The sequence below is a fragment of the Heterodontus francisci genome, chromosome 20 (genome assembly GCF_036365525.1).
Source record: "Heterodontus francisci isolate sHetFra1 chromosome 20, sHetFra1.hap1, whole genome shotgun sequence".
NCBI classification, from domain to species: Eukaryota; Metazoa; Chordata; class Chondrichthyes; order Heterodontiformes; family Heterodontidae; genus Heterodontus; species Heterodontus francisci.
The window spans coordinates 12408284-12429601 of record NC_090390.1 but is presented as its reverse complement, the minus strand read 5'-3'; the positions used below and the strand labels follow the sequence as shown (position 1 = coordinate 12429601).

Sequence of the window (21318 nt, the reverse complement as noted above, 5' to 3'; positions counted from 1 at the left end):
TCAATCCTCTCATGAACAGTAGATCCCCCGGGTGTTACACTGCCGGCAGAGGGCGCTTTGCTTGGTTTGGAGCGCTACCTGCCTTTAATTGGCTGCTGCAATGTCAGTCGTGGACAATCTGCCTCCCGATTGGTGGAAGCGCACCGGGGGGCGGGAGGGAAAGGCCGGGTGGTGCCGCGCGCAGGTGAACCGGAAACGGAGTTTTTTCGAAATAGTTTGTTTGTGTTCGAGACGGTGAATCGCCAACGGCCGGGATGGGGAAGCGTGCGCCTGGGGGTACCGGCTCCAGGGCGGGGCCGCGTCAACACTGTCAGCGCTTCAACTACATCTGCCTTAAATTCACACTCATCATATACTCCACATTCTTCTGGGTAAGTGTCAAGTAGTACAGGGAGCGTCAGTAAACTGTGCTTGTGTGAGACTCCCAGCGAGACCACCCGGCCCCCTCCCGGGAGTTCCACAGAGAGCACCCCCTCCCCTCCCGGGAGCGGGCACAGAGAGCACCCCCTCCCCTCCCGGGAGCGGGCATAGAGAGCACCCCTTCCCCTCCCGGGAGCGGGCACAGAGAGCACCCCCTCCCATCCCGGGAGTTCCACAGAGAGCACCCCCTCCCCTCCCGGGAGCGGGCACAGAGAGCACCCCCTCCCCTCCCGGGAGCGGGCACAGAGAGCACCCCCTCCCCTCCCGGGAGTGGGCACAGAGAGCACCCCCTCCTCCTGGGAGCTGGCACAGAGAGCAGCTCCCCAGGAGCTGGCACAGAGCACCCTGCTGGGAGCTGGCACAGAGAGCACCCCCTGCCCAGGAGCTGGCACAGAGAGCACCCCTCCTCCTGGGAGCTGGCACAGAGAGCAGCCCCCCCAGGAGCTGGCACAGAGCACCCTGCTGGGAGCTGACACAGAGAGCACCCCCCGCCCAGGAGCTGGCACAGAGAGCACCCCTCCTCCTGGGAGCTGGCACAGAGAGCAGCCCCCCCAGGAGCTGGTACAGAGCACCCCCCCCTCTCCTAGGAGCTGGCACAGAGAGCACCCCCCCCCCCCCTCCCTCCAGGAGCTGGCACAGAGAGCACCCCTCCCTCCGGGAGCTGGCACAGAGAGCAACCTCCCCTCCCGGGAGCTGGCACAGAGAGTACCCCTCCTGGGAGCTGGCAGAGTCAGCCCTGCCTCCTCCAGGGAGCTGCCATCAGAAAGCACCTCTCCTCCCGGGAGCTGGCAGTAGAGAGCACCTCTCCTCCCGGGAGCTGGCAGTAGAGAGCACCTCTCCTCCCGGGAGCTGGCCGTAGAGAGCACCCCTCCTCCAGGGAGCTGGCAGTAGAGAGCACCCCTCCTCCAGGGAGCTGGCAGTAGAGAGCACCCCTCCTCCAGGGAGCTGGCAGTAGAGAGCACCCCTCCTCCAGGGAGCTGGCAGTAGAGAGCACCCCTCCTCCAGGGAGCTGGCAGGAGAGAGCACCCCTCCTCCAGGGAGCTGGCAGGAGAGAGCACCCCTCCTCCAGGGAGCTGGCAGTAGAGAGCACCCCTCCTCCAGGGAGCTGGCAGTAGAGAGCACCCCTACTCCAGGGAGCTGGCAGTAGAGAGCGCCCCTCCTGCAGGGAGCTGGCAGCAGAGAGCGCCCCTCCTCCCGGGAGCTGGCAGCAGAGAGCCCCCCCCCATCCTCCCATGAGCTGGCAGGGATAGCCCCCCATCCTCCTTCCATGAGATAGCAGCGGGAGCGCCACCCCATCCCATTCACCAGGTCTGGCAGGGAGAGCCCCCCTCCCCTGGTACCTGGAGATAGAAGCTTGAACCCTTGTACCAATACTTGGACAGAGTGCCTTGTACTTGGCACTGATAGCCTAGAACCTAACATATAGAAGACCTTTACTCTTTACCAAGAGCCCTTGCACTGGCACACAATCCCCAGATCTGGCATTGATTGCCCTGCCTGGAAGAGGTAGGAGTTGTCACACTTTGCCGAATCCAAAACTAGGCGCTGTGGTTAGCACCGCAGCCTCACAGCTCCAGCGACCCGGGTTCGGTTCTGGGTACTGCCTGTGCAGAGTTTGCAAGTTCTCCCTTTGACCGCGTGGGTTTTCGCCTGGTGCTCCGGTTTCCTCCCACAGCCAAAGACTTGCAGGTGATAGGTAAATTGGCTCTTGTAAATTGCCCCTAGTGTAGGTCGGTGGTAGGGAATATGGGATTACTGTAGGGTTAGTATAAATGGGTGGTTGTTGGTCGGCACAGACTCGGTGGGCCGAAGGGCCTGTTTCAGTGCTGTATCTCTAAATAAAAAAAAATAAAATAAGAATGAAAGGATTTGCAAGTATTTAACTCCTTTCATGACCTCAGGATGTCCCAAACTGTGTCACAGCCAATTAAGCACTTTTGAAGTGTAATCACTGTCGTAACTGTTGGAAATGCAACAGCCAATTTGCACACAGCAGTGAGATAAGTGACCAGATAACTTGTGTTTGGTAAAGGTGGTTCAGAGCTGAATGTTCACTAAGCATTGGGAGAACACCTGTTCTGCTCTTCACAGCAGGCCATGGGACCTTTTATACCCACTGCAGAGGGCAGATTGGATTTCAGTTTCAAATCTAATCTGAAAGGAGAGAGAATGACTTGCATTTTTATAGTTCCTTTCATATCGTCAACGTCCCAAGAAGCTTTGCAGCCAATGAAGTACTTTTGAAGTGTACTCACTGTTGTAATGTAGGAAACACGACAGCCAATTTGTGCACACGAAGGTTCCACAAACAGCAATGTGATAATGACCAGATAACCTCTTTTACTGAAGTTGGTTGAGGGATAAATATAGAATCATAGAAGGGTTACAGCACAGAAGGAAGCCATGTCTGTGCCAGCTCTCTGTAAGAGTAACTCACCTAGTCCCAGTCCCCTGCCTTTTCCCTGTAGTCCTGCAATTCTTTTCTCTTCAGATAATTATCCAGTTCTCTTTTGAAGAAAATCTTGGCCAGGATACTGGGCAGGACTCCTCTGCTCTTTGAGTAGTGCCATGGGATCTTTTACATCCACCTGAAATGGCAGATGGGGCTTCGGTTTAACATCTCGTCTGAAAGAAAGTGCCTCTGATGGCGCAGCTCTACTTCAGAACTGAAATTGAGTGTCAGCCATGATTATGTACCTGGAGTAGGGCTTGAACCCACAACTGTCTGGCTCAGAGGCAAAAGCGCTAACACAGGCATGGCTGACATGTGATGCAGTATTTGTAGGGTGAATGTCAGCAGAGATGGCAGAATAGGTAGTGGCTACCTATTGATGTGACACCGGGTGACCTCTGGAGCAAAGGGTATCTGAGACGATGTTGCCTTTCATAAACTCCTGGGAAGAACAAGTGACTTCTTTGGGTCATTGGGACTCTGAGTAAATGTTGACCACTATGGGATATATCTACTATTGCAACAGTGCCTTCTCTGTGGTACAGCGACTCTATGGAGTGTAATGTCACCGTGGTGATGGTGTGTTAGACCTGAGTTTGTGTATTTCACAAGATGTAGAGATACTGGGAGAGGATGTACTCTTACATGAGGTATAGAGACATTAAGGTGACGTTGTAAGGAGGGCTTGGAAACCCTGGGGTGATGGTGTCCTTTCTCTGGTAAAGACTAGGGAAGTATGGGTGATGGTGTCCTTTCCTTTGGGACATAGAGTTTCTGGTTTGATATAGTCCCTGTAGGTATAGAGGCGCTAGGGTCACGATATGCTCTATGATTTAAAGAAATTGGATAAGCATACTTTACAGGCAGTAGAGCCAAGCGTTAACTGAATTCACCCTCTTGTAGAGATCTGCAGACAACAGTCCTCATGTGCACCATGGACAAGGACACTTAAATAATCATGCCTTGTGCTGTAGATTCTTGAGTCTACTGTCAAAGATTCAGTGTCCTTTTGGTTATAACCTGTTTTCCTGATGTTGGTTGATGGATAAATGTAAAATCATAGAATGGTTACAGCACAGAAGGAGGCCATTCGGCCCATCATGTCTGTGCCGGTTCTCTGCGAGAGAAACTCACCTAGTCCCACTCCCCTGCCTTTTTCGTGTAGCCCTGCAAATTATTTTTCTTCAAATAATTTTCCTGTTCTCTTTTGAAAAAAATATTGACCAGGATACTGGGGAGAACTTCTTCAGCTTTTGGGTGTCAGCATTTGTGGAGACCTATAAAGAGCCCCAAAGTAAAACTATTATATATGGATTACATATTTTCTTCCTGAACTTGTCGCCTCCCAAATCAATGCACATCTTTCCTGCAACTACATGTTTGAATCCCTCCAATCAGGTTCCCACCACTGCTACAGCACTGAAACACAAATGTCACAAATGACATCTTATGTCCTCTGACCATGGTAAACTATTCTCCCCTCCCCCCCACTGCCATGCTTCTACTTGCAGCCTTTGGCATGGTTAACCCACACCATTCTTCTCCAATTATCCAGCTGGATGGGACTGCCTTTCCCAGTGCCAAACCTATCTGTTCAGCTGTAGCCAGAGAATCACCTGCTCTGGCTTATATAGGATTTATACTTACTCCTCCAATATCATCTACATGCTGTCCCTCTGCAATAAAATTTGAAAACATGCCAGGTTCCACATATATGCTGACAACATCCAGTTCTGCATCACCACCAGCTCCCCAACCCCTCTACTGCCTCTCATTTGTCATGTTGCTAGTCAGACATCCAGTATTGGACAAGTGGAAATTTCCTCCAATTAAATTTGGAAAGACCAAAGCCATTGTCTTCAGTCACCTAGCCATCAACTCTATCCCTGTCGCTGGAAACTGAGGCTGAACAAGGCTGCTCGCAACCTCAGCTCCGACCACATGTTCGCTCCAATAAGATCACCTACTACCATGTCTATAACATCGCCCATCTCCACACCTTCCTCAGCTCATTTGCTGAAATATACATCCGTGACCTTGTTACCTTGAGACTCGACATTCCAATGCTCTCTTAGCTAGCCTTCCACCTTGGATCCTCTGTAAACTTGAGCTCATCGTCCTCTGCAACCTCCAGCCCTGAGGGCTAGCCTACCTCCAAGCTTCCCCTCTAAGCCACACACCTTCCAGACGTAAGGTGAAAGTGACTGCTCTCCAAGGCAGCATTTGAGTGTGGCACCAGGAACTGCAGTAAAACTGAAGTCAGTAGGGATCAGGGGAAAACTTGTACCAGACCCAAAGGAAGATGGTTGTGGTTATTGGATGTCATCTCAGCCCAATACATTGTTGCATGAGTTCTTCAGGGCAGTGTCATAGGCCCCACCATCCTCAGCTACTTCATTAATGATCGACTCTCCATCATAAAATTAGAAGTGAGGTTGTTCAATGGTTGCAGTGTTCAACTCCATTTGAATTCCACATATAGTGAAGCTGTCTATGCCCACATGCAGCAAGACCTGGACAGCATCCAGGCTTGAGCTGAGAAGTGGCAAGTAACATTTGCACCATAGAACTGATAGGCAATGACCTTCTCCAACAAAAAGGAGCTGAACATCTCCCCTTGACATTCAATGGCATTTGCCCATGGAACAAAAAGGACAGTGGCAGCATGGATACAAAGTTGGCTGAGTGACAGGAAACAGAGAGTAGTGGTAAATAATTGTTTTTCAGACTGGAGGAAGGTATACAGTGGTGTTCGCCAGGGGTCAGTACTAGGAGCATTGCTTTCCTTGATATATTTTAATGACTTAGACTTGGTTGCACTGGGCCCAATTTCAAAATGTGCAGATGACACAAAACTTCAAAATATTGTGAACTGTGAGGAGTATAGTGATAGACTTCAAGAGGACATAAACAGGTAACCACGTGGCAGATGAAATTTAATGCAAAGAACTGTAAAGTGATTCGTTTTGGTAGGAAGAGTGGGGAGAGGCAATATAAAGTAAAGGATACAATTCTAAATGAAGGTGCAGAAGCAGGGGGATCTGAGGTATATGTGCACGAATCATTGAAGATGGCTGGATAGGTTGAGAAAATGGTTAATATGGCATCCAGGATTCTGGGCTTTTTAAATAGGGGCATAGAGTACAAAAGCAAGGAAGTTATGGCGAACCTTTATAAAACACTGGTTTGGTCTCAGCTGGAATATTGTGTTCAATTCTGGGCACCACACTTTAGGAAGGATGTGAAGGCATTGGAGAGGATGTAGAAAAGATTTATGAGAATGGTTCCGAGTATGAGAAACTTTAGTTACATGGATAGATTGGAGAAGCTGGCACTGTTCTCTTTGGAGGAGAAGGTTGAGAGGAGATTTGATCGAGGTGTTTAAGATCATGGGTCTGGACAGAGTAAATAGGGAGAAACTGTTCCCATTGGCGGAAGGGTCAAGAACCAGAGGACACCAATTTGATTGGCAAAAGAACCAGAGGTGGCATGAGGAAAAATGTTTTTACACAGCAAGTGAATGGGATATAGAGTGCATTGCCTGTGTGTGTGTGGCGGAGGCAGATTGAAATGTGGCTTTCAAAAGGGAATTGAATAATTATCTGAAGAGAAAAGATTTGTATGGCTCTGGGAAAAAGCGAGGGAGTGGGACTAATTGAGTTGCTCTCACAGAGAGCCGGCGTGGACATGAGGAGCCAACTGGCTGCCTTCGTGCTGTAACCATTCTGTGATTCTGTGATCAAATATTTAATGGATGCCTATCTTCAGAGTGCTGGAAGGACTTAGAGGAAAGCTTGTTTCATACCAATCACCTTAATGATCTTGACGCCTAAATCTATGTGGTGTAATGATGCAAGGTTATGTCCTGTGGATTGTTGGGACCTACCATCATTATGTCCTTTGGATTGTAGAGACCCAAGTAAAGCATACCTTCTGTCCCTTGAGTTGTAGAATGGGACGAATTGAGGCTGCCAATGTGCTTCATTTGAAGGTTGTCTATTTGCAACTTCCTATTGCATATTTTGCTTGGTAATTTCAATGGTGAGTGTTTCAAATGTGAAAAACAAAGTAAAATGATGTATTGGTAGGGTATTTCCAGTGATATTACTGCTCATGTAAATAATTGTACCTGTTGAATAATGTGACTCCTAATGATAATGGAGAGTCCAGGGTGTTCTGCTGGTGTGAAAAATGGCCACGAGGAACTCTGTCTCTCTGACTGGTAAAGTGTTCTTACTGCAAACCGTAAACTATTAATTTATATGTGCATACTAATTAATGGTTGCATTTGTGAACCACAGTGCTTAGTTATTTTTAAGGAAGCTGTATTTTATTTTTTTAGGCAGGATTGTTTGATACGCAATTGCAGCTTCTGAGTCTCTCTTGCACACTGCCTCTTTGCTGTATTTCCTCATTGGTTGAATTTAAACAATTTGGCTGTAACATCACTGTGTTTTGGCTTGTTATTAGTTCAGTCACAATGACACAATGTTTGTGTCCTTTGCTGACTAATGCCTATTGTGTTTTGTGTAGTCCAGTGCTGGAATAGCAGCTAGTTTCTTGTTCATTATTTTGTCTGTGAATCTGATTTTTTTTAATATTCTTATTTCTTCCAAGATGCAAATAAGTTATTTTGCACACTTTTCCTCCACTCAGCACCCGGAGTGGTGAAATCAATACTCATGGCACCACTTACTGCTCTGACTCATCATTTCCCAGGATCTCAAAACTGGACATCCTTGCAGCCTCCTCAGTCTTTGTCAGAGGAAGGAATCTACAAGTTTTTAAAGCCCAAACTTGAAATTTCTTAAACTTTAACAAATAGATCTTGTCTTCTACTTTTTTGAACTTTCATGGTTGCTAGAATTCAGGGTTTTTCCAATACCTCTCCTCTCTTGAGCAGTTTGACAGTTTCTGCAAGCAGACCATACCCCTCTCAAACTGAAACCTCTGTCTTATATTGTCTGCTGTGGTTTGATCTAACAAATAACTGTAGTTACAGTAATTGCTTACTAGTGTATCTGTAGGCGACTGACTACATCATCAATTTGAAAGGGAAAAGTATCTCCAAGTTAGACCCAATTACAAACCATAAACATCCAGAATTCTAATTACAAATAAAACAAGAAAAATATAGACAAAATACTGTACTACACGATTAGCATTTTACACTACATACAATTAAGAAGTCTACAGTTCTTCTAGATCCAAGGAATACCTTAGTAAATAATGGGATAACAGCCATAACAATTGGCATCGCAGTATAACAGCCTGCTTAATTTAACCTCTGACAACAACAGTAAATTCAATTTTTCACCTACTTCACAACATCAGGAGGGATACAAATAACAGATCTCATTAGATCAAAGAATGTTCTCTAGCTATGAGTTGGACAAAGTGTTTCTGAGCAAATATTGCAGTTTCCAATACAGCACTTGCAAACATCTTAGGGTTACCATAACTTTAATTTGATGTATGTCTCAGACAGAAATTCTGCTTTTATCACAGTGGTTTCCTGTGGTAGCAATATTTGCTCATTTAATTTCTCCATTTAAAGAGTTTTGCCATACATGACAGTAATAGAACTTGAGTATTGGATAATGTAACTTATTTTCACTTTAATAGTATTGGTAGTTTATGCATGCTTGTAAGTACAGAAAGGAAGCAGATGAATTACAGTAGTTTGAGATGAATTATAATTTATACAACCAGCAGCTGCAAGCTGTGCTATTGTGACTGGAACCAGTAATGGAAAAATGAAGGTTCCACTGCAACAATGTGTCATTGTTGCTCCGGAAGCAGGAGGGGTGGGGTTTTGAACCTCACTACTTTCACCTCAATTTTCCATTGAGTGGCTTGAGGAATTTCTTAACTCGAGATCTGTGCTGACAGCTGGCTCTACCCTGGCAGCAGAAATATAACTATTTGTCCACCTAGCTGCTTTTTTCAGCAGAGTGGAAAAGATTAAATGTCCTCAAAATGAATTGGAAAGAGGCATATTAAGTTTGGAAAGTGGAAGCAAATGAGCAGGCTGCCAGTTGTTTCCAGCATATCAGTTCCTTCATAGCTGGATGTTGTGCAAACTCAGGGAAAGTGGAAAAAGAGATGGCCTTAAAGTAGCATCCAGAGCAAAGGGTGGTTCTTGTGTAGCTGATAGGAGCAATAGGGTTAGGGAATGTAATTATTTCCCTGTAATATCTGTTTAGTGCATATTTTCAGTTGTTGTATGGCCTGGTTGCGTTAGTGTGAGTGCTACTCAGTTGGTGGCTTGTTATGTTTGTGTTTGGACATCCATGTGCAATGATCTCTTGTTGGCTATCGACATGCTTTCATTAACAGCCTGAAAACACTTTCTTCAGATAAGTTGTAAGGTAATGTATGTAGTAGAGCATGTCCAGAATGTATATATGGAATATCCTTTTGGAACTTCAGTACACAGTCGAAGTATGTACAGGATATCAGACCATATTGGTCCGTTCTCCCATACGGACCAATGTATCCTCTAATATGTTTTCTAGAGCGCTGCCAATTCGTTTGAGTGCATGGGCTCTTTAAATTTTTCTGCACGGATGCCCATGCAGTAACTTATAGGGGCCAGCTTGTACGCAACCTGCGCGGGAACCTTTGGGTTGCTGCGTAGTTGTGCAGTTTAGAGGAAGCATTAATCCAGACTAGAATATATGTCTACTATAAATTTCTAAGGTTTATAAAATACACAATTTAGCTTTTATGTTTATATACCCAGGTTATTAAATAGTTACACACTGAGCCATTCAGCATAGATTTTCAGTACAACCAGAGGAGACTGAGTTAACTACCTCTTGCCAAAGTTCTAAAAGACAATGACACAGGATATGCAAAATGTTACTATTTTATTCAAACAGCTAACACAACTAATACTGTCACAAGGTTAGGTTTGGCATTGAGGTTACAACTGGCACTTGGATCGAAGTTACTAATTGACAGAGTATGAATCATTGTAGGTAGATTCAAGATAATAGCTTCTAGCGGCGCGGCTCATTGCAAGGGACGCTAAGAGGTATGAACTGGCTATAAAGTTCTGGTTGTCATCAAAATCTGTGAATTTTAATTAACATCATCTAAACAGGTGAATTTTAACTAGCATATTGCATAGAATATACAGTGCTGAAACAGGTCATTTGTTCCAATGCTATGCTAGCATTTATGCTCCAGCCTCCTTCCTCTTCTAAGTCTCGCAGCAGAAGTCTCAATTCTCTTCTCCCTCATATACTTACCTTGATTCCCCTTATCTGGATCTATGCTGTTCACCTCAACCACTCCCTGTGGTAATGAGTTCCACAAACTCACCACTCTCTTGGAAAAAAGGTTTCTTCTGAATTTGCTATTTGATTTCTTGATGCCTAACTTGTATTGACAGCCTCTAGCTTTGCTGTTCCCCACAAATGGAAACACTCTCCCTGTTTCTGCTCTATCAAGATCTTCTATAATTTTAAAGACTTCTATTAGGTTAGAGAAAAGGCACCCAGCCTGTTCATCATTTCCTGATGGGTATAACCATATTGGTATCATCTATGTAAATATTCTTTGCAAAAACAAAATACTGCAAATGCTGAAAATCTGAAATACAAACAAAAAATGCAGAAAATACTCTGCAGCATCTGTGGAGAGAGAAGCAGAGTTAAAGTTTCAGGTTGATAACCTTTCATCAGAGCTGGCAGAAGTTAGAAATGTAATAGGTTTTGAGCAAGTGAAAGATAGGGAGGTGGGAAAAAGAACAAAAGGGAAACTATGATAGGGTGGAAGTCAGGAGAGATTAAATGAAAAGAGGTATCATGGTGAAAAGCCAAAGGGAGTGGTAATGGGATAAGTAAAGAAACAGTAGATCAGACCTAGAGCAGGTGTGAATGGCAGGATAGCAGCCATCTGAACACAAAGTAAAGGAATTAAGAAAGAACTGAGAAAAAAACCAAACCAGCAAAGAAAAACAAAATGGGGGCAGACGTTATGATCTAAAATTGTTGAACTCAATGTTGGTTCCAGAAGGCTGTAAAGTGCCCAATCGAAAGATAAGGTGCTGTTCCTTGAGCATTGGAACACTGAGGCAGGCCAAGGACAGAAAGGTCAGAGTGGGAGCAAGGTAGGGTATTAAAATGACAGACGACTGGGAGCTCAGGGTCACGCTTGCAGACTGAACGGAGCTGTTCCGCAAAGCAGTCACCCAGTCCTTGTTTGGTCTCCCCAAGGTAGAGGAGAGCACATCGTGAACAGTGCATACGGTATACTAAATTGGAAGAAGTACAAAGTAAATCACTGTTTCATTTGGAAGGAGTGCTTGGGGCCTTGAACAGTGAGAACAGAGGAGGTAAAAGGGCAGGTGTTGCAGCTCCTGCATTTGCATGGAAAGGTGTCGTAGGAAAGGGAGGGGGTGTTGGGGTGACTGAGGAGCGGACCAGAGCGTCATGGAGGGAACGGTCCCTTTGGAATTCTGGGAGGGGAAGATGTATTTGGTGGTGACATTACGCTGGCGCTGGCAGAAATGGCAGATGATCCGTTGAATACAAAGGTTGGTGGGGTGGAAGGTGCGAACGAGGTGGTTGTGGTTCTCCGAGGGAGGGGAAGGGGTGAGAGCAATAGTGCGTGAAAAAGAATGGAGATGAGAGAGGGGGTCTGAGTAGGACTAGAACAAAGAATGTCCCACATATCCCACAAAAAGGCAGGCATAGCTAGGAACCATGCAGGTACCCATCGTTTATTTGGACGAAGTGAGTCGTGTTGAAGGAGAAGTTGTTTAATGTAAGAACAATTTCAGCTAGATGGAAGAAGGTGGTGGTGAATGAGGACTGGTTGGATCTCCATTCAAGGAAGGAGCAGCGAACTCTTAGATGTCCCGGTGGGGGTGATGAAGGTGTAGAGGGATGAGATGTCTATGGTGAATAGAAGACAGTTGGGACCAGGAAACTGGAAGCTGTTGAAGTTGTGGAGGGCATTGGAAAAGTCACAGATGCAGGCGGAAAGAGACTGGATAAGGGGAGGGAAAATAGTTCAGTGGGGCTGAAACGATGGGTCTACCAGAGCAGTCCTGTTTGTGGATTTTGGGAAGGAAGTAGAAACGGGCTTTTTGGGGTTAGGAGTGTATGAGGTTGGAGGTCGTGAGGGAACATCTCCAGAGTAGATGAAGTCAGTGACAGTCCTGGAAACAATTGCTTGATGTTCAGTGGTGGGGACATGGCCTAGGGGAGGTAGGAGAAAAGTGTCAGTCGGTACGCCAGACAACAGCACCACCCTTGTCAGCAAGTTTGATGATGGTAGGGTTGGACCTGAGAGAACAGAGTGCTGCATGTGCAGAGAGAGATAGGCGAGAGTGAGTGAGGAATTGCGATGGGTGATGTCATGCCGACAATTCTCAATGAAAAGATCGAGCGAGGGTAAGAGCTAGAGGGAGGGGTCCAGGTGGAGGGAGAATGCTGAAAACTGGTAAAATGGTCCGCTGCGATGGGGGCCAAAGAAGTGGGTGCGGAGGTAAAGGCGATGGAAGAAGAGCTCACCGGCGTGCTGAGCTTGAAATTCATTGAGGTGGGGGTGTAAGTGGATGAAGCTGAGACCTTTGCTGAGGGAAGATTGATTAGGATCAGAGAGGGGAGATATTCTGTGCACCCTGATATTGCATCTATAATTCCTGACATAGGCCTGTGAAAACTGATTGTTGTATTCGAAGAGACTAATATAACCAAGTTAACCCTTAACTAGTCATTGAGATTTGATCCGAGAAAGGGGTTTGTTAAGCACATCACAATACCTCTTGCGTAACGTGAATCTTTTGCTTACTGTATAACAGTTATTTTCAAAGGCTGAGGTTGCTGTGCAGCTTAGTAAGATTAGATTTGCAGTTTACTGGCAAGTTAACTTCAAATATATTGGCTATTCCCACAACGATACTACTGCTTTGCCTAGATAGTCTTCACAGTCTCATCCTTTTAACTCGCTATGCTGTACAGATGGTCTTATTCTGTGTTCGGAGACGTGGGCAATTAATTGCAGTAATAGCCATTACAAGTTGTACCTCTGTCAGCTTAAATTGGAATTGTTATTAACTTCACAATTTCAACTCTCAAACTATTTCTATCTCTCTCTCCTCTGCCACTTCTGTCTTTTCTTCCTGCCAGTCCCTGCTCACTTTCTTCCCTTTCTCTCTTTCCCCTCTGCCACTTCTGTGACTTTGCCTCTCTCGTTTTCTTGTTACCAGGACAGCTGTTGTTGAAAGGATTGTTTTTGGCATATTGAACTTGCATTCAGTGGGGTTAGGCTTAAAAATATTGTTCCTTAAATTACATCTTGAGATTTTTAGGTTAATCCCTCAATGGATTTATACAGGCATTTGATTAATGTTTTCTTCTAATAGTTGCAACTTTCGTGGGAGGTAGGTGCTCTTGATGGTTGGTCGATAGTTCACTTACAAATAGTTGGTCTCAAATTTAAAACCAACTGAAGTCAGAAATTTCAGAAGTTCTGGAAACAATGCACATTAATAGCTGTGGATATTTTTGCGAACACGAATTTGCGATGTTCTCATCAAGAAAATGTTTTTGACTATCCAAAATTGTTTATTTGAGGTGATGTTTTATATATTGAAAGTCTACAAAATCTGTATTCATGGATTTGAAAGTCCTTCTCATTTAAAACATCCTCCTTCCTATGTCAGGGTAGCAGGGTCATTTGAGACATGGGATGGTCATCCCTGCCCTTTTGCGAGTTGCCCCAGGTAAGGTCCCATGTTCAGGGTTATGTGTGACGGTCAATGGTGGAACCAGCGAAATTTCAGTGGTGATGGATGGTGGTAGAGCTAGAACTTAGAGGGACAACAGATGCATACATACAGGGGATCCTTCTGGAAGAGGACTTATGTTTCCTTTGAGCACACATAAGTAAGGCAATGAAAAACCACCTCATATACTTTTTCCTGAGTCACATTGCACATTTTCTCATGCAAGTTTTTTAAAAAAAAGGGAGGCTGTTGTGAGCAACTGAAGAGGAAAGCTCAGGACCATGAAGTATGGAGAAATGAGCAGAGAACCTGCCCTTGGGCAGATCGCCACTACCTACCTCCTTATGTATATTACTGGTTGAGGTGGTCTTTTTAATTGTTTTTTAATGTATTTTAAACAAAATTTATGAATAAAGTATATTTTTGGAAAAAGAAAATCTTTTTAAATCTTTAAATAAAGCAAGTGTCCTGGACATTATTAGACAATAGTAACAGAAGCTTTGCCACATTTGGCATGTACAAATGAACATGTGAAGGAAGAAATTGAGTTTCATTGCCAGTCAGCACTAGTGAAAGACTAATTGCAGCAGTCTGTTCAGTTGCTAATATCCAAGTAAATGGGTGACCTGGAGACTTCAACAAAAGCATTTCTGAGTTGATTGCACATTAGCATGCATTAGAAATGCTCTTAACGGACATTGGCATACTTCCCAGACAGATGTTTGTCTTTGCTCACCTACTTGAAACCTTTTAAAACCTTTTATGTTTTAATGAATCTAAATGCTCACTTTTTCCCTCCCTTTCATTGTTTAGACGGGCAATGTGAAATAGGTATTTTTCTAATAATACAGTATGTGAATGGACCATCAGTATTTGCTTAATTAGTTGCTGCAGAAACGACATATTGATTCCACAATGAACAGATAAAATGTATGGTGTAAAAGAGATTAGTGACCAATGATCCCTGACGCAGTGAAAAAAAGAGTGCCATGTGATGTTGGGGCTACATAACAAGCTCACCCTTTCAGCTAGTGACTTCATAAGGGGAGGGTTATTGCACAAATGCACACTGGAGCTATTCACTAAGACCCCAATGCCTCAAACTGCATAATGAGTCATAGAAAGTTTACAGCACCGAAAGAGGCCACTTGGCCCATTGTGTCTGTGCCGGCCGAAAAACAATCTACCCAGTCTAACCCCACCTTGCAGCATTTGGTTTGTAGCCCCGCAGATTACGGCACTTGAGGTGCTTATCCAGACTCATTTTGAATGAGTTGAGGCTTTCAGGCAGTGAGTTGAAGACCCTCACCACCCTCTGGGTGAAAAAATTTTCCCCTCTAATCTTTCTACCAATCACTTTAAATCTATGCCCCTTAGTCACTGACTTCTCTGCTAAGGTAAATAGGCCCTTCATCTCCACTCAAAATTTTGTATCTTTCAATCAGATCTCCCCTTGCCTTCTCTGTTCCAAGGGGAACAACCCAGCCTATCCAATCTTTCCTCACAGCTGCATTTTTCTGGTCCCGGCAACATCTTTGAAATCTCCATTGTACCCTCTTTCGGCAATTTCCTTCTTTTCTGTAATGAGGCAACCAGAACTGCCCACAGTACTCAAGTTGTGGCCTAAACAATGATTTATACAGTTCCAGCATTCCAGCAATTGTATAAATATACCTTGGCCAATAAAGAAAAGGATTCCATATGCCTTCTTAACCATTTTATCGACCTGTCCTACCTTCAGGGATCTGGGACATTCACTCCAAGGTCCCTCACTTCTGCTACACTTCTCAGTATTTTCCCATTAATCGTATATTCCTTTACCTTGTTTGACCTCCCCAAGTGCATCACCTCACACTTCTCCAGGTTGAATTCCATTTGCCACTTTTCTGCCCATCTGACCAGACCATCAATATCTTTCTGCAGGCTACAGCTACCTTCCTTGCTATCTACCACACGGCCAATTTTTGTGTCATCTGCAAACTTCTTGATCATGCTCCCTACATTTACTTGCAAATCGTTATTATATACCACAAAAGCAGGGAACCCAGTATTGAGCCCTACGGAACACCACTGGAAACATTCCTCCCATCGCAGAAACACTCGTCAACAATTACCCTTTGTTTCCTGCCACTGAGCCAATTTTGTATTCACCTTGCTGCATTTCCCTGGATCCCATGGGTTTTAAAATTTTTTTTTTAACCAGTCTGCCATGTGGTACCATGTTAAAATCCATGTAGACCACATCAACTGCACTACCCTCATCTATCTTCCTTGTTGCTACTTCGAAAAATTCAATCAAGTTGGTCAGACAAGATCTTCCCGTAACAAATCCATGCTGACTGTCCTTGATTAGTCCATGCCTTTCTAAGTGACAGTTTATATTGTCTCTCAGAATTGATTCCAATATTTTGCCTACTATTGAAGTTAGACTGACTGGCCTGTAATTATTCAGTCTATCCTTCGCTCCCTTTTTAAACGGAGGTACAATGTTAGCAGTCTATGCTAGTTTCAAAGTCATTGTGATTAGAAAGTGAGGACAGGATAACTGTCAACAGTTGTTTACTAGATTGTTTTGCACAAGAAAGAGAAAAGTAAACACTTTCTTTTTATTATGATAAACGACAGGATGAAGATAAATGAATCACTTATTAGCAAAATCACAAGGAATCTGTAGCTAACAAGGTAGATGTTAAGGGAGAGTTAATAGAGTAAGACTGCATAAATGAGGATAAGAATGATTCTGCTATTCAGAATCCACAGATTATCCCAGGCCTGTTGAGAACAGATAAGTGATACTGAGATTCAATAATTGGCAGTATCGGCAGTCTGTTCTGCAACTGCACTGTAAGACCAGGTGGTGTGTTCCCTCCCTGGTACCAGGGTAAGGAACATAATGGAATGGGTAGACAAGCTCTGGTGCAGGTGGGCCAACACTTAAAAAGGCATGGTTTTCTAATTGAGTTGTTGTGGGGTATATCTGAGAATTAAAGAGGTGAGCTGCCTTCTTGAACCGCTGCAGCTCCGCTCAATCCGTAAGCATGACCCCGAGCTTCCGGTTGCTCGCCATTTCAACAGCCGCCCCTGCTTTCATGCTCACATCTCTGTCCTGGGATTGCTGCAGAGTTCCAGCGAACATCAAGGCAAGCCCGAGGAACAGCACCTTATTTACCGATTAGGCACGCTGCAGCCTGTTAGACTGAACATTGAGTTCAATAATTTCAGAGCATGACGGGGCCCCCCTTTTTATTTTCAGTAATTTTTTTTTCCATTTTAGTTTGTTCAGTTTGTTTTTACTGTGCCTACCCACTTTTTTAAAATAAAAACAAGAAATGCCAGAAATACTCAGCAGATCTGGCAGCATCAGTGGAGAGAGAAGCAGAATTAACGTTTCGGGTCAGTGACCCTTCTTCGATCTCCACAGATGCTGCCAGACCTCCTGAGTATTTCCAGCATTTCTTGTTTTTATTTCAGATTTCCAGCATCTGCAGTATTTTGCTTTTACTTTTTTTTACTGTTTGTGCTTGGAGCCAGGGCTGTTCATTTTGCAGTCAATTTACACCCTCTCTGTACTAATGCTTTGTCTTTCACCACACCATTAACATACCGTTTGCCTTTGTTCCATGACCTTCTGGTCAGTTATTCTCTGTGACCTTGTCCTATCAACACCTCTTTTGTTATCTCTTGCCCCACCCCCGCTTTACTTGCTTAAAACCTTTTACATTTCTAATATTTGGCAGTTCTGATGAAGGTTCACTGACCTGAAATGTTAACTCTGCTTCTCTCTCCACAGATGCTGCCAGACCTGCTGAGTATTTCCAGCATTTCTTGTTTTTAATCTCCCTCTCTTTCTGGCTGTCTTTGTTTTTCTTCTTCTTTGGCCTCCTTATCTCGAGAGACAATGGATAAGCTCCTGGAGGTGGTCAGTGGTGTGTGGAGCAGCGCCTGGAGTGGCTATAAAGGCCAATTCTAGAGTGACAGGCTCTTCCACAGGTGCTGCAGAAAAATTTGTTTGTCGGGGCTGTTACACAGTTGGCTCTCCCCTTGCGCTTTTGTCTTTTTCCTGCTAACTGCTAAGTCTCTTCGACTCGCCACACTTTAGCCCCGCCTTTATGACTGCCCGCCAGCTCTGGCGAATGCTGGCAGCTGACTCCCACGACTTGTGATCAGTGTCACAGGACTTCATGTCGCGTTTGCAGACGTCTTTGAAGCGGAGACATGGACGGCCGGTGGGTCTGATACCAGTGGCGAGCTCGCTGTACAATGTGTCTTTGGGGATCCTGCCATCTTCCATGCGGCTCACATGGCCAAGCCATCTCAGGCGCCGCTGACTCAGTAGTGTGTATAAGCTGGGGATGTTGGCCGCCTCGAGGACTTCTGTGTTGGAGATACGGTCCTGCCACCTGATGCCAAGTATTCTCCGGAGGCAGCAAAGATGGAATGAATTGAGACGTCGCTCTTGGCTGGCATACGTTGTCCAGGCCTCGCTGCCATAGAGCAAGGTACTGAGGACACAGGCTTGATACACTCGGACTTTTGTGTTCCGTGTCAGTGCGCCATTTTCCCATACTCTCTTGGCCAGTCTGGACATAGCAGTGGAAGCCTTTCCCATGCGCTTGTTGATTTCTGCATCGAGAGACAGGTTACTGGTGATAGTTGAGCCTAGGTAGGTGATCTTTTGAACCACTTCCAGAGCGTGGTCGCCAATATTGATGGATGGAGCATTTCTGATGTCCTGCCCCATGATGTTCGTTTTCTTGAGGCTGATGGTTAGGCCAAATTCATTGCAGGCAGCCGCAAACCTGTCAATGAGACTCTGCAGGCACTCTTCAGTGTGAGATGTTAAAGCAGCATCGTCAGCAAAGAGGAGTTCCCTGATGAGGACTTTCCGTACTTTGGACTTCGTTCTTAGATGGGCAAGGTTGAACAACCTGCCCCTGATCTTGTGTGGAGGAAAATTCCTACTTCAGAAGACTTGAACGCATGTGAAAGCAGCAGAGAGAAGAAAATCCCAAAGAGTGTGGGTGCGAGAACACAGCCCTGTTTCACGCCACTCAGGATAGGAAAGGGGTCTGATGAGGTGCCGCCATGTTGAATTGTGCCTTTCATATTGTCATGGAATGAGGTGATGATTCTTAGTAGCTTTGGTGGACATCCAATCTTTTCTAGTAGTCTGAAGAGATCACGTCTGCTGACTAGGTCAAAGGCTCTGGTGAGATCAATGAAAGCAATGTAGAGGGGCATCTGTTATTCGCGGCATTTCTCCTGTATCTGACGAAGGGAGAACAGCATGTCAACGGTCGATCTCTCTGCACGAAAGCCACACTGTGCCTCAGGGTAGACGCCCTCGGCCAGCTTCTGGAGCCTGTTCAGAGTGACTCGAGCAAAGACTTTCCCCACTATGCTGAGCAGGAAGATTCCACGGTAGTTGTTGCAGTCACCGCGGTCACCTTTGTTTTTATAGAGGGTGGTGATATTGGCATCGCGGTAAAGGTAAAACTATGTCACCTCTCACCTCCTGTTAGAGACACTCTGGTTTCTCACCCATGGTGATAAGACAATGGCCCAGGACATGTTTACTTCACACCTCCTTAGTTTTAGATGAAGGCATTCAATTCTGGAATGCTTTTAGGTTAGGTGTAAGATGGGTTTCATTAACACCATTGGCTTTGAAGATTTGTCCTTTATCTTTGTCAGACTGTTTGAATACACAAAGGCTAATCCCTTTTTTCCTGGCTGAGTGACAAGAAACAAAGAGTAGTGGTTAATGGATGTTTTTGGGTTGGAGGAAGGTATGTAGTGGATTTCCTCAGGAATCAGTATTGGAACCCTTGCTTTATATTAATGACATAGACCTTGGTATACAGGGCACCATTTCAAAATTTGCAGCTCTTCCCTTTTCAACTGTATCTTGATTTTAACTAGAATTATTTTTTCAGACTCTGATTCTGGGCTTTCTTCTTCCAGTTCAGGGGTAAATTTAAAATAAAAGCAAAATACTGCGGATGCTGGAAATCTGAAATAAAAACAAGAAATGCTGGAACCACTCAGCAGGTCTGGCAGCATCTGTGGAAAGAGAAGCAGAGTTAACGTTTCGGGTCAGTGACCCTTCTTCGGAATGTCGGTAAATTTAAAATGGTTGGCTAGACTTTTCATCAGTTCAGGTTTCTCTGCTTTCTCTCTGAAAGTGATTGCTTTTTAAATCTTCTGCACTTAATTTGTTTAATTATCCTGGGATATCTCTCCCTGCTCTACAAACTCCTTAGCATTACATGAGGCCATCTCTTTTGTTTCTAGCACGTAGAGAAAAAAAATACAAGAAAGCCTGTTTGTTTATTTTGCCACAATTTTAGAGGACAATTTTCCTTCCTTTTTCCAAATCTCTCGTTTGGCGTTTCAGATTCCGTCTTTGAACCCCCAATTTGTTATGGCCAGTGGTGTGACATGAGTGGTTCCCACTGTTCAACTCCCCAGTAGTGTATTTTCACTGCAGCAAGTGTATTTGTGTTGAGTGTTGCCCCTTGCGTTTTTAGTTCTCAAAGAAACAGCGACAGAAAATCAATTGTATATTAATCAATACGCATTATCCCAAAATTGTTGTAACCTTATCCACAAGCAGAAACAGATAGAGAAGGGAAAGAGGAAGGTGGTTTTTAGTGGGGGAGGAAGGTTATGATAAACTTGCTGAATTCTCTTGAGGCTTAAGTTCTAGCTGGTTGCAGGCCTGAAATGATTGTAGATTTCTCTCTTGATTGAAGGTTCCGTTGAAGATGGTGGGTCACTTCCAGCTCTCTCTGCTGTAAAATGTAGATGTTAATTTTTTTTCAGCAGGGCATATGCTTTCTGGCTTCCTGGAATGCCAGCTGTTATAAGTAGTTTCACCTTTTGGGTCAGTCTCTCCCTCTCCCTCTCCCTCTCTCTCTCTCTCCCCCTCTCCCTCTCTCTCTGGTATGCGTTGTCTCTCTGGCAGTCTTTGTTTCAGGTAAAACTGTGTCACCTCTCGCCTCCTGTTAGGAGCCACTCTGGTTTCTTACCCATGGTGATCACACAATGGCCCAGGATGTGGCTACTTCACACCTCCTTTGTTTTAGAAAAAGACATTCAATTCTGGAATGTTTTTAGAATAGGTGTAAGATGGGTTTCATTAATGCTTTTGTTTTTGAAGATTTGTCCTTTGCTATGTCAGACTGAATACACAAAAGCTTGGGCAGCCAATTTGGACCATTGTTTACTTTTTAAAATAAAGATTAATTTTTTTAAAGACAGAGTCCGTTTTTTCATAACTCTTCAGGATTAGTCAGTGAATGTTGTATCATCGCACTTTCGATGAATCTTTCATTGAAGCATCCAGCTTTAAATGTGTCCCGTGTCCTAGCCTGTACCATCTTTCCTGACAACACAAAATATTGATAGCAAGGGAAAACTGGTCAGGCTAAAGGGAGCTCAAAATTCTGTACTCTGAAGAGAAGAAATCTTGAGAACTAAATCAAAGATATCTGGAATGTTACTCAGTAAGTATTCTGTTTGAGACATCACAGTGCTGAATAATGATGTAGGTAGCAGGTGAATTTATAGGGATATAGATTGGCTTTGCCATCTAGTAAGGATTGCGGCTTTTTACATGAAGAGCACAGAAGTGAGTGACACTGAAGAGGGAAAAACCCTACTGTGACCTAGGCCACCAGGTCAAGAAGAAAGATTAGAC

At 44.6% G+C, this 21318-nt stretch overlaps 1 protein-coding gene across 1 annotated transcript in view; it reads left to right on the top strand.

Annotated features, from left to right (window-relative positions):
- The first annotated feature begins 210 nt into the window (after nucleotides 1-210).
- The window catches only part of tspan15 (tetraspanin 15), a 258614-nt gene continuing 237506 nt past the window's right edge, over nucleotides 211-21318 (top strand). Inside the window, exon 1 of the mRNA XM_068052393.1 lies at nucleotides 211-371. Within this exon, the coding sequence (XP_067908494.1) occupies nucleotides 255-371 (117 nt within the window). The 5' untranslated portion in view covers nucleotides 211-254. The remainder of the gene's footprint in view (nucleotides 372-21318) is intronic.